Consider the following 11,880-nt stretch of genomic DNA (forward strand, 5'->3'; position numbering starts at 1 on the left):
TGTTTGGGAGATCATTAATGCTCCATGGTGAGGAAAGGGGTCTGGGGGCGTCCAGCTGCTCTGAGACAGTAGCTCAGGTCAGAGCATCCTGATCTCTGGGCCATGCAGTGTGAAGAAAGAGAGGCCCAGCAGATCCAACACTGCCTCCACAACAAAGTAAAGGCGTGTGCACTGGTTGTGAGTCTGCAGTCTTGGATGACAGGTAAGTGAAAGGACCTTGCATTCACATTGCCATCTCTCGAGGTCTCTTATTGCTTTTTTCTCAGTGAGAGATTGCTGAGGTGTTGAGTCCCTCAGTGTTGAATATGCGGCTCGTACAACACCAAGTGCGGCACAGAGCGTCCAGCAGAGCAGCTGTGCGCAGAACCTCATGTTGAGGGCATCTTGCAGGGCCTGAAGATGTTCTCATTGTACTCTGGGCATGGAAATGTGGGGAACACTGAACTGCTCTGATGTGTATGAAGTGGCAGGGCTCTGTACTACCTAGAGGTAACAGCAGTTATTGCTCTTGATTGTTTTTCTGGGAGAGGAATAAAGTGAGAAGATTAAAAATTGGGCCACAGCTGTAGATTAGCTTTTGTAGTATGGATTCTTCAGAGTTATTGGGAAGAAATGAAATTAACATTTGGAGTGGGATGGGCAGTACTGTGAAGTACTGTACTTTGTAGGAATAAAAATGTGTGAGAGTTTGTGTAGTGACTCCACTGCTTCCTGTATGTTTCCATGCTGCGTTATTTAGCATAAAAAAATTAGCATCTAGGAAGTGTCTGCAACATTTCGGCATTTTTCCAGACATATTGGCTGCAGTGATTCTCAGGTTTTAGTTCATGGACCTCTTTTCAAATCCTAAGTTTAGTAATGACCCTCAGGTGACCCTGCTGAGAGAGAAATGGGGAAGGGAGGCTACTCTTAGTCCTCTGTCTCTCAGCAATCAGCCCAGCTGCTGGTCCAGACTGGGTTGGTGTTTGCTTGTTTGTGAGTTTTGATTTTCGGTGAGTGGGCTAAAATCCCCAGCAATTCCAGCTCAGCTTTTCCAGTCAGGTGGCCGTCTGTCTTGACAGTGGTGAAGGGGTTTGTGCTGAGTTACTCCCCACTGCAGTGCGCTGAGCGACAGTGACAGCGCCGGTGTCCTTGGATAAACACGTTCCGTATTCCAAACAACCAACCTGCAGGCCAGCCTTTCAACAGCAACCCTTGTGTAAGTTGGGGAATTTCTGTCCCTGTCATCCTTCCTGTTGAACCCTTGTGAAATAAAAAGGTCTTCAGGGTTGTCCACTTCCACGCAGAGTACAGAATCGAGCAATGGTGTCGCTTTGCCAGCAACCTTTCCAGGTTTTGACTCTTTCATCTTGACGTTTGTGGTTGTTAGACAGGGAAACAGCCTTGAGTTTGTTTTTTTTGCCATCTCTGCTCCCCGCCATGGTCTCACACATGTCCTCTGCTGCTGGAGTATTAACTCCTCTCCAGGAGCAGTTTCTCAGCCTTTGCAATCCAAACAGCTGTTAGGAAAGTCATTTTCGGGGCTTGCTCTGGATTTTTGTCTATCTCCCTCTCCTGTCGACAATAACCCTCTTTCTTAAGCTTAAAGAATTCTCTGGATTGGTCACTGCGCTCGGGGTGCTTTGTGGTGAGGCGTCATTTCTGCTTGACAGGTTTCTTCACCTCTTGTAACTCTCGTCATTGTATTTGTGAGCTCAAAAAACTTTTCTGTCTCACATTGTAGTATTCCATCAAACTTAAATCCATGTACCTTTCATCATTACTGCCTTATTTTGTTTTTTTTTACTGCTTCCCTCTGTGTTGTTCAGCTTTGCTAGCAGTTGCAGAAATCTGTCCAATTGATTTGCTATTTGAACACAGGTGCTTTATTGCCATTTCTACCTACCTGGTGAAGCTGCTCAGAAATGTCAGTTCCGATGGGCTGTTCCTAGTACAGTATCTGATAAAAGCATTACTCTTCTTCACACAGCAAGTGATGTTGCTTAAGCACTAATGGAGAATTGATTGGGTTTGTATGTTTGAAGTGTGAGAAGCCACTCTCCCAGAGCCCGCTGGCATTGCAGGGGAATCTCATTTACAGATTTTGGCAATTTAACCCCTAACCATCCTAGTTCAGGACCTGCTGCACTGCTTGTTTTGTGAATGACATGGTTAACCTGTGTGTGTGTATCTTTGTTTCTTTTGAATAATGTTCAATATCCAGGCATTCCTTCTTCATCCACTCTCAAGGCAGGGGTTATCAAAGGTTCCTCTTCTGCCCTGCGCTCTGTGAATAAGGGTTTGACTCTTGGACCAACTGTCGCTTGCAGGATCCAGAACGACCTCTTCCTGCCTGAAAACGTGGCCAGGCTGAGTGAGACCTTCACCCGGGCCTATGACATGATGGACGTGGAGAAGAATGTTGTTTTGGGTAAGGAGTGTCCCTTTGTCCTGAAGGTTATGCGAATGTGGGAGCTGCTTCCCTTGTTGGGACTGCAGTGCTGTCCGTTATCTTGCCTGCTGCAGTTGTGGCTGAAATATGGGATTGAAATGTCAACGCCGAGTGAGACACCTTTTTCATTCAGAACCTGACACCTTTAATCTGATGCTGTCTGATGCTGTTTTCTGCTATTCCAAAAACTGTTTGCTGTGAATGTCTCCCAGTTGTCATCCACTTGAGGATTGAGTTTTGTGCCCTAAGTAACTTGAACAGTTGGAGAGAGTAAATTTGGATTTTCATCCACCTGGCTTTATTTCTTAGGAATCTTTCTATGCTTTCACAGGCTGAAAGCTCCTCATCTGAATTAAAAGTAATGCATTGAGTAAATCACTTGTAAGGGGATCATGCTGCAGTCTTCCTTTAAGAATAAACCATATTGCACCTCTCTTTAAACAAAGTGTGGTTCTCTGTGCTGCTGCAGAGTTGTCTTGAGCAGAGCAGTGGCTTTGCTGGAGGTGTGCTGGGTGTTGTCATGTGTCCTCTGGTACTGTGTTCTAGGACTGCCCCAGCCTGTGCTGGAGATCTACGATGCTCCTGTGTACAAGACCATGCTAGAGCGCATGCAGGGCTTCTTCTGCACACTCTACGACAACTGGTGAGGGCTCTTCTCGGTCGTGCAGCCTCTCTGTCGCTACCTGTCTTTGTCCTGTGCTCCCCAAGCAGTGGGTGAACTGTGAAAAGCCACTCTCCCAGAGCCTGCTGGCATTGCAGGGGAATCTCATTCACCACATGGGAACAGACAGGACTACAGTTTGATTATATTAAGAAATGGAACCCTTTTGCGGTGACGGGGGTACAGCTCCAAGGACACTGGAGCTGCCTGCCTTCCTTCAGGATTTCTCTTGCATGGGTCTGGAGTTCTGGGAAGTGGTTGTCAAGCTATTGTGCTGGAGGTACCAGCAGTTTCTCAGAGTTCAATAACAACACGGCCACTGTAGTCAGGGAATAACGAGAGGTTAAGGTGGAGCAAAAAACAGATGCTAACTTAAAAAGATATATGTAGATGTATACATTAGAAAATAACAGCTTAACTGCGTACACCATTGCCATCTCTCCGAGATCCCTATTCCAGACCATCCTAATCCTCTCGGAAGTGGGCTGAAACCTGTAAGAAGGAAAATAGAACTGTTGTCAACTACATTAGCACCCTCTGAACCAGTGGTACAGAGGACACAGATGCATCCAAATAAGCAAGAGGGACCTACTCTTCCCGGCAGGTTTACTGATGGAAATGTAGACAGCTCTCTACAGATATGAATGGAGTTACTTTCCCTGAAAATAGTGGAGGTCCCTTAAGTTCTCAGCTCCCTGTTTTGGTTCATTAAGGAGGGAAGACACTGCCTTCTCTTCTGCCATGCAGGATGAGTTCTGTAGCAGCAGTGAGAGGGGGCGTGTTGAGGGCACTGGGAGTTCTTGCACTAGGCAGTGCCCAGCAAACCTGTGACAAATCCATGTGCTGAGGTGAACTGTGGGAAACAGTCAGGGTTGTTAGCAGGCAGGAGCTGAGGCTACTGGTTCCTGGTTGGGTCCCTGTGACCTGTGTGTCTTGTGCAGTTACCACATCCTGGGCAACGCTGGCAACTCCCTGCAGCAGGACTTCTACGCCATGGAGGGCCTGGCAGAGCAGATCGTCAGCTCCGTCTTTGTCAACCTGGTGCACATTCCCGACCACCGCCTGCGGCCCATGCTTCATATCCTTGTGTGCAGGTGTCCCGACTCTGCGATTCCGGGGGGTGGGGCGGAACAGGCGGGGCGGGGTAAGTGATACGGGCAGGGTGGGGTAGCTGTTGAGCTCCGCCCCTCCTCTGGTGGGTGAAGGGAGGCCTGTCCTAGCTCTGAGGCACTATGAGCTCCTTTGCCTTCCTCGTTTTGGTCTGGCGCTGCACTCGAAAGCTGTTTTAAAGAGAGCGCTAGGCCAGTGTAGACAAATGTACAGTTCGGCGTGTGTTGCTTTTCCTTAATGTTGACTTGTGCCCACGGGTCTTCATGAAGCAGCTGGTGCTGTCCTGCCCGCCTGAGTACTACGACAGCTTGCTCTGCCCGCTGCTCGGGCCACTCTTCACCTACCTGTTGCAGGTAAGGACTTTCTTGCTTAGCTCCCCAGTTGCCTGTCTGTGACTTTGAGATAGTGTGCTGTGCCATTCTGCAGGGAGCCACTGGGGACCTCTCTCCTGGACACTTCTCTTCCCTACCCAGCCTCGCGTGTTTCAACCCCCCACGCAGCCGTGTCTGTAGTTAACGACGAAAGATGTGTCGCGCTTGAGGGGTTACAGGGGCACGGGAGATGCTCTTAAGAACCACACAGGGTGTGGGAGGGCGAGTGAACAGAAGCACTGGCATGTTGGATGTTTTCCTGACCTACCTGCCTTGCAAAATACTTGGACAAAAACAGGACTGGGCAATGGTCAAATTTCACATACTGCTATCTGGTTGAAATATTCTGATGTGATGTGCCTAACTATACGCATACTGTCCATATGCTGTTGTTTTTCAATTTTCTTCTGTAAAAGCAACTGAATCTACTTTTGTTGTAATTATTAAAAGGCCGGATACGGCCATCCATTCTCAAGGAGCGGCTTATTCCTGCTAAGGGTTGTGGCAAAATGGAAAATCTTAACAAATCGTTCAAACTCTTGACGCCAGTAAGGTTTTTTTGCCTCCCTGAACCAAGGCGTGGTGATTTAGAGAGACTGTTTGGATCACTGTGGCCCTGATCATCATCTCTTTTTTTCTTCCCACCAATACAGAGGTTTCACCAAAGGTGGCAGATTATCGATCAGAGGAGCAGTGCTTGGTAAGATTTGTGTTCTTGCCTCTGAAATTTACTCCCCAACAGGCTCCACCTGGGCAGAGTAATGTCTTCAAGAGCACAGGACCCAGAAAGTTGTCACAAACCTAGATAAAATAGCAGTTATTCATGGGAGAGACCTGTATTTAACTCTTCGCTGTTGCATGGAAATTTTGATTTGTGTCATGAAGTCAAAGGGGCAGGTGCCTGAGTCTGGTGGTTCCTGCAGTGTGTGTCTGTCATGAGTCTGGTGGTTCCTGCAGTGTGTGTCTGTCATGAGTCTGGTGGTTCCTGCAGTGTGTGTCTGTCATGAGTCTGGTGGTTCCTGCAGTGTGTGTCTGTCATGAGTCTGGTGGTTCCTGCACTGTGTGGCTGTCATGAGTCTGGTGGTTCCTGCACTGTGTGGCTGTCATGAGTCTGGTGGTTCCTGCACTGTGTGGCTGTCATGAGTCTGGTGGTTCCTGCACTGTGTGGCTGTCATGAGTCTGGTGGTTCCTGCACTGTGTGGCTGTCATGAGTCTGGTGGTTCCTGCACTGTGTGGCTGTCATGAGTCAGGTGGTTCCTGCACTGTGTGGGAGCCCTGAGTCTGGTGGTTCCTGCACTGTGTGGGAGCCCTGAGTCTGGTGGTTCCTGCACTGTGTGGGAGCCCTGAGTCTGGTTCTTGCTGCTGTCTGCAGTGGCGCTGACGAAGAGGAGGTCTGCGAGGAGAAGCCGGTCACTCAGGAGATGCTGGAGGAGCAGCTGGTGCGCCTGGTGATTCGCGAGATCCTGGATCTGCTCAGTAAGTTCTGGCCGGTTGCAGTGGCTGGTTTTGTCACTGCTATGGTAAACCTGAAACGCCTTTGGATTTCATAATAGGGCTGTATGTTTGTGGTGTTTTTGTCTATTTTTTGGTGTTTTCAGAAGAACAAAACGAAGTCACTTAAGCCAATTTGCATTTTGTATTGTTGTTGTGTCCCAGTAGAAGTTTTCTTGGTAACCACTGGAGTGCAGGTTATCCAGAATGCACTTGGTCAGTCACTCTCTTATTGTAATCCCTGGGATAAAATTGGCAAATCTCTAAAAAGCTTTTCTCTAGGACCACAGGTGCTCTTGGCCATTCATTCTGTTTCAGTGCTGGGACCCTGTTTTTTAAATGCACTGACCAGGTAGTCCCTCACACAGGTGCACTTACAACTGGACTCTCTGCACTTGTGCATGTCCACTTAGCTGAAATAACAGCTGACCAGTGATTTTCTGTATTTCAGCGGTCACCTGCATATTGAAGAAGGCACCTGAATCTTCAGGAAATAAAGAGGAATTGGACGGTAAGGCAGATTGTTTCACTTTCTGTTCTTGAAAATTAAAAACCGATCCCTAAAAAGCACTTTTATATTTTTTGCTATTCTTTTTAATTCTGGTCTACTAGAAGAGGAGATGATGGCCACGGACTCCTCTCAGCCCCCAGTCGCCCCGACATACCCCAGTGATGAGTTGACGGAACTGGGGAAGTGTCTGCTGAAACACGAGGTAACTGGCCAGGGTCACCCTCGGGATCAGGCTGGGATGAAGCTGTCTGGCGTGAAGAATGTTCCTGCTTGATGTTTGCCTCTGCTCTTTCAGGACATATACTCCACCCTCCTCACCATTGCATTCAGCTGCCTGTCCTGGAAGGACACCAGTAACTGCCAGAGGACAGCGTCCGTCGTCTGCTGGACTCTTCTCAGACAGGTGGGTCACTCATTACTGATGATCAGTACAACTGGGTCGGAATTGTTCTTAAATGGAGTAACAAATTGCCGAACCTGCTGCAAACACTGATCATATTGGGATGTCTGTCCCCTGTCTCCTGGTTCTGTGAGGCTCTGCGCCGAGTGGCGTCTCCCCTGTCTGTGGGAGACTCTGCGCCGAGTGGCGTCTCCCCTCTCGGTGGGAGACTCTGCGCGAGTGGCGTCTCCCCTGTCGGCAGGAGGCTCTGCTCCGAGTGGCGTCTCCCCTGTCGGCGGGAGGCTCTGCTCCGAGTGGCGTCTCCCCTGTCGGCGGGAGGCTCTGCTCCGAGTGGCGTCTCCCCTGTCGGCGGGAGGCTCTGCTCCGAGTGGCGTCTCCCCTGTCGGCGGGAGGCTCTGCTCCGAGTGGCGTCTCCCCTGTCGGCGGGAGGCTCTGCTCTGAGTGGCGTCTCTCCTGTCTGTGTGTGCAGGTGGTTGGCGGGACTCTGCTGCCTGACGCCGTCAGCTGGTTCTACATGAGCGTGCTAAAGGGCCTGCAGGTGCACGGGCAGCATGAGGGCTGCAACGCTGCGCTCACCCAGCTGGCCTTCCAAATCTACGACGCCCTGGTAAGTCCTTGGGGCTCTGTGCCCTGCTCGCAGGCCCAGACGGGCCCAGTGTTGGAAAGTGTCGTTTCAGCATCACTTCCTCATTATTGCTTCGCCTCCAGCAGAGGCTCGAAGCTCAGCAGTCATCGCTGCTTGCTTGCTCTGACCTCCGCTTACCCTGTTCACATGGTAGCACCTTCTCTCCAGCAGCGGATAAACTGGCAGAAAGGACACTGAGCTGTAACAAAGTGGACAGATTTGTTGTGGCCACACTTTCTCTACCGCAGTCAGCAGTAACTATAGAAAACTCTGCTCCAGACTTATGGGTTGATGCCAAAATTCACGTTTGTTGAAAAGTGCTTCTGAATTAGCTTTTGAAAAACGATCATCCTGAACAGGATGAATAGGTCATTCCAAACGGTGATATACAGGAAAACAAATAGTGGACTGTTTTAAACATTTTTTGAAAAGAAGGTTTTTAATATAGATGAATTAGAAGAGCAGGAATGGTTTGGGGAAAAGGTTTATTTCTTTCACTTTCCTTGTTTCTGGTCTTGTATGTTTTTCTGGGTTCTTTGGTGCTGTTAAATTCTCGTTGATGAATGTTTCAGTAGAAGAGAGAGCTGAATATTCTTTTCGAAACGGCAGTCAAGCCCGCACCTGCCTGGGATGCCACTGTGCACCAGCCTGAGAGCTGCAGAGGGCACTCTGTGTGCAGGTGTGAGGCACGCCCCCCCGCTCAGCCGCTCTTGTGCTTCACAGAGGCCGCGCTATCCAGAGCTGCGGGCCGTCATGGTTCAGATCCCGAAACTCCAGATCGAAGCCCTCGACCTGTTTGAGCAGAAGGTCTTGAACCCCGTGCCTCAGAAGCAGGGGGACAAGAAAAGGAAGGATCAGTTCAAAAAGCTCATCACTGGCATTGTTGGGGTAAGAACAGTCACAGCCTGAAGGTCATGATTTATTATTATTATAGCCCTTTTCTGGACACTCCACTCAAAGTGCTTTACAGGTAATAGGGATCCCCTCCACCACCACCAGTTTGCAGCCCCACACTCCAGTCCGCTCACACACACCAGCTCTCAGTGGGGAGGAGAGCAGAGTGATGAAGCCAGTTCATAGGTGGGGATTATTAGGAGGCCATGATTGGTAAGGGCCAATGGGAAATTTGGCCAGGACGCCAGGGTTACACCCCTACTCTTTTCGAGAAACGCAGTGGGATTTTTAATGACCACAGAGAGTCAGGACCTCGGTTTTATATCCCATCCGAATGACTGCGCCTTTTTACAGTATAGTGTCCCTGTCACTATACTGGGGCACTAGGACCCACACAGACCGCAGGGTGAGTGCCCCCTACTGGTCCCAATAACACCTCTTACAGAAGCAACCTTAGCTTTCCAAGGAGGTCTCCCATCAGGGTACTGGCCAGGCTCACACCTGCTGAGCTTCAGTTTTATAGTAAAAGGAAAAGTTAACAAGGAGAAGAAGTAACTATTGACACAATTAAAATCAAGGGTTTAGAATGTAAAAGGTGATGCACGGAGCAGTCACAGGACTGATTAAATAAACTTTTTTAAAAAGGTTTTAAATCTGGATTTTAAAGCACTCAGGTAAGATTTCTTTCTTTGATATCCTTGGGGATAGAATTCCAGAACTATGGGGCGCAGCAGGAGAAGCTCCAGTCACCCATTGAATGTAGACAAGCTTAGGAGACAGACAGGAGAGGAGAGTCAGACGAATGAAGGTTGCGAGGTGGGGTGTAGGATGATAGTAGCTCAGAAAGGTACTGTGGTCCCAAGCCATGTAAAGCTTTATAGGTGAGCATGAGGATTTTGAATTCGACAGGAAGCCAATGCAAGGACTTCAGGACAGGAGTAATGTGATCACTTGCACGTGACCTGGTGAGGATTCTGGCAGCTGAGTTTTGGAAATACTGAAGGTTGTTCAGAGTGGATTTAGACACCCCCACACTGAGGCAGGGGGCTTGCTGGCACCTGACTAAAGGGAAGGTTTATGTGGAAATGAATCGTCTCTGTAACAGTACTATGCAAAAAACGTTTTTAGCATGTTATCGAAACCAGTTCTTGAGGTTAAAAAAAATCCCTGATGGGTTGTTTTGGAAGTTATTCCTGATTTGTAGATACAAATCTGTTCTTAAGATGGTGCTCTTTGAAGATGGTTTGCTACCTCACTGTAACAGTTGGATTAGGCTCTTCAGTGTCAACTGGGAGTGAGCAGCTCTTGTTTCCTGTCAGAAACCAGTGGGACAGCAGTTCAAGAAGGAGGTTCACATCCGCAACCTCCCTTCACTCTTCAAGAAGGTGAAGCCGGAGACCGTTGTGGAAGTTGTGGACGGTGAGAATTCGGATCTCTCATCTCTCTTCACACCCCAACCCGAAGACCTCTAGGAAGAGACCAACGCCTGCCAGGATCCCAGCGGCCATCAGCCTGCATCCACTGGACTTTCCGATCCCCAGCCCAACCCGAATGGCGCGTGACTTTTTTTAAAGAGTAAATGTAGAATACATATTTCATTGTACGACAGCACCTGTACTTTCACGGCAGTGAGAACAATGCGATTTCTCGATGGCTGGTTAATTGGGCCCTGTCCACACACCTCAGCCAGTTACTGTTACAGTTTATGTAAATTCTGTCCAGGGGCAAGTATTTTCTTATTGTTAGCATGTACACGACGGAGATTTGCCTAAAAAGAGCTGAATGGGGTATTTCCAGGAGCTCAAGATGTCCTGAGATCATTTAGTACTGTTCCTCTTCACAAAATCAGCAATGTTTTAGTCATGACATTATGTGAAAGCAAATAATTTTAAATGTTCAGTTCTTTTTTTTAAAGATTCCTTTACTCCCACCAAGAGGAGGATGAGGTAATGACTAAAACAGGATGACTGTTTAAGCTGACAGTCTTGTCAAAAGTTGCAGGTAAAAACAACCTAACTAGAAGGCATCAGTAGGGATGGGTATTTACATTGAAATGACCTCATACAGTACATCTGAATAGTGCAGAGAACAGGACAGTTAAAATCCTGTTCTCTTTTCAGTCTGGTATGGTCTTTGAAACCTAAGTATACAAAACCTCTTTATTTTGACGTTCAGTATTTTATATATTTTATAAAACTATTTATGTGATACAGATGAGACTGGAGTAGATTTTAGGTGCAAGTTGTTCATGCAGTGTCAGTCCCCGGACGTCGGTTCTAATACAGACAGGAGAGTGGCTGAGAGAGTCTCTCTTTCAGAAGCCCTCTGCTGCCTGACTGCATTTCTTCCTCCTTTCAGCCTCGTTTGGCAGCAGTTTCTGAACACACTTCAAAATGTGTGATCTTGCACTACACTCATCGGACGGTACTCGTTAGTAACGTTAATTTTAATGATCAGTCTTGTGTGACAAGTAATGCCACTTAGTGTTTCGGTCACTATGGTTTGTGGATAAGCCTGGCAGTAAATGATGAGCCCTTCAGAAAACCTTGCACTTGGTCGTAGATGCTCTTAGTAAGCGAGTGCAGTTAAAAAGTGGCTGATTTGATGTTCTGTGTTAGGTGTGGACAGGGCTCCCAGTTTTCTGCACAGGAGCCTCACATCTTAAGTGCTGCCAGCTAAAGGCCTTTAAAATTGAATGCATTTCTCCAGCCACTCTTGAGAAATATCTCTGCCAAAGTCTGTTTTTCCTTTTTGTTGATGGATTTTGGTTGGCAAGGACTACATTCCACTAAAGTTCCAATTTTTTCCCCCCTTTCCTGTACATTTTTCAGAGTTGCCTTCTGTTCGTTTTATTTTTTACTGGTTGTAGAACACTAACTGAAACAGATTTGTACAGGAATCAAACCAGTATCAGCAAGTATGTTGTGCTGTTGATATTATTTTAGCATTTTCAATAAATGTAGACGATGACGTCCTGTCCTTTCTCCTGTCTTCTGTGAAGTCGCTGCAGACACTCTTGGAGCTCCTGTGAGAAACAAGCAGCCGGCAGTGGAGAACGATAAACTGAGCCACTCATTTCTATAATCGGATGGGTCTGCTTGCAGGGCATCGCTGTGCCACAGAGAATTGCAGTTTGTTCTCACTTGTAACCACTAGTTAAAGCCAGGTAGTAATCTTCGTCACATCGACGGTCTCAGACTTGATTTAGTTCCTAGACGAGGAGCACTGTGGTTTTTATCTGAAGTTATCCCTTGCTGTCATGCTGACAGGACACGGGCAGGGGGTGGAAAACCACCTGTCCTTGCAGCATGTCTGAGCCCTGGCTGGAGCAGGGGAAGGTGCCAGGCGGAGTTCTTGGCATCGCTCTCGGCAGTGGAGATGGTGAG

At 48.0% G+C, this 11,880-nt stretch overlaps 1 protein-coding gene across 1 annotated transcript in view; it reads left to right on the plus strand.

The window, feature by feature from the left end:
* The window catches only part of xpo5 (exportin 5), a 28,879-nt gene extending 17,410 nt beyond the window's left edge, over nucleotides 1-11,469 (plus strand). The window contains exons 21-32 of the mRNA XM_088934377.1: nucleotides 2,310-2,410; nucleotides 2,978-3,074; nucleotides 4,034-4,169; nucleotides 4,457-4,555; nucleotides 5,227-5,273; nucleotides 5,946-6,049; nucleotides 6,516-6,575; nucleotides 6,677-6,777; nucleotides 6,871-6,978; nucleotides 7,445-7,582; nucleotides 8,324-8,488; nucleotides 9,814-11,469. Of these exons, the coding sequence (XP_088790503.1) occupies nucleotides 2,310-2,410; nucleotides 2,978-3,074; nucleotides 4,034-4,169; nucleotides 4,457-4,555; nucleotides 5,227-5,273; nucleotides 5,946-6,049; nucleotides 6,516-6,575; nucleotides 6,677-6,777; nucleotides 6,871-6,978; nucleotides 7,445-7,582; nucleotides 8,324-8,488; nucleotides 9,814-9,966 (1,309 nt within the window). The 3' untranslated portion in view covers nucleotides 9,967-11,469. The remainder of the gene's footprint in view (nucleotides 1-2,309; nucleotides 2,411-2,977; nucleotides 3,075-4,033; nucleotides 4,170-4,456; nucleotides 4,556-5,226; nucleotides 5,274-5,945; nucleotides 6,050-6,515; nucleotides 6,576-6,676; nucleotides 6,778-6,870; nucleotides 6,979-7,444; nucleotides 7,583-8,323; nucleotides 8,489-9,813) is intronic.
* Nucleotides 11,470-11,880: the final 411 nt, after the last annotated feature.

The sequence above is a fragment of the Atractosteus spatula genome, chromosome 15, assembly GCF_055471065.1.
Source record: "Atractosteus spatula isolate fAtrSpa1 chromosome 15, fAtrSpa1.hap1, whole genome shotgun sequence".
In the NCBI taxonomy this organism is placed as follows: domain Eukaryota; kingdom Metazoa; phylum Chordata; class Actinopteri; order Semionotiformes; family Lepisosteidae; genus Atractosteus; species Atractosteus spatula.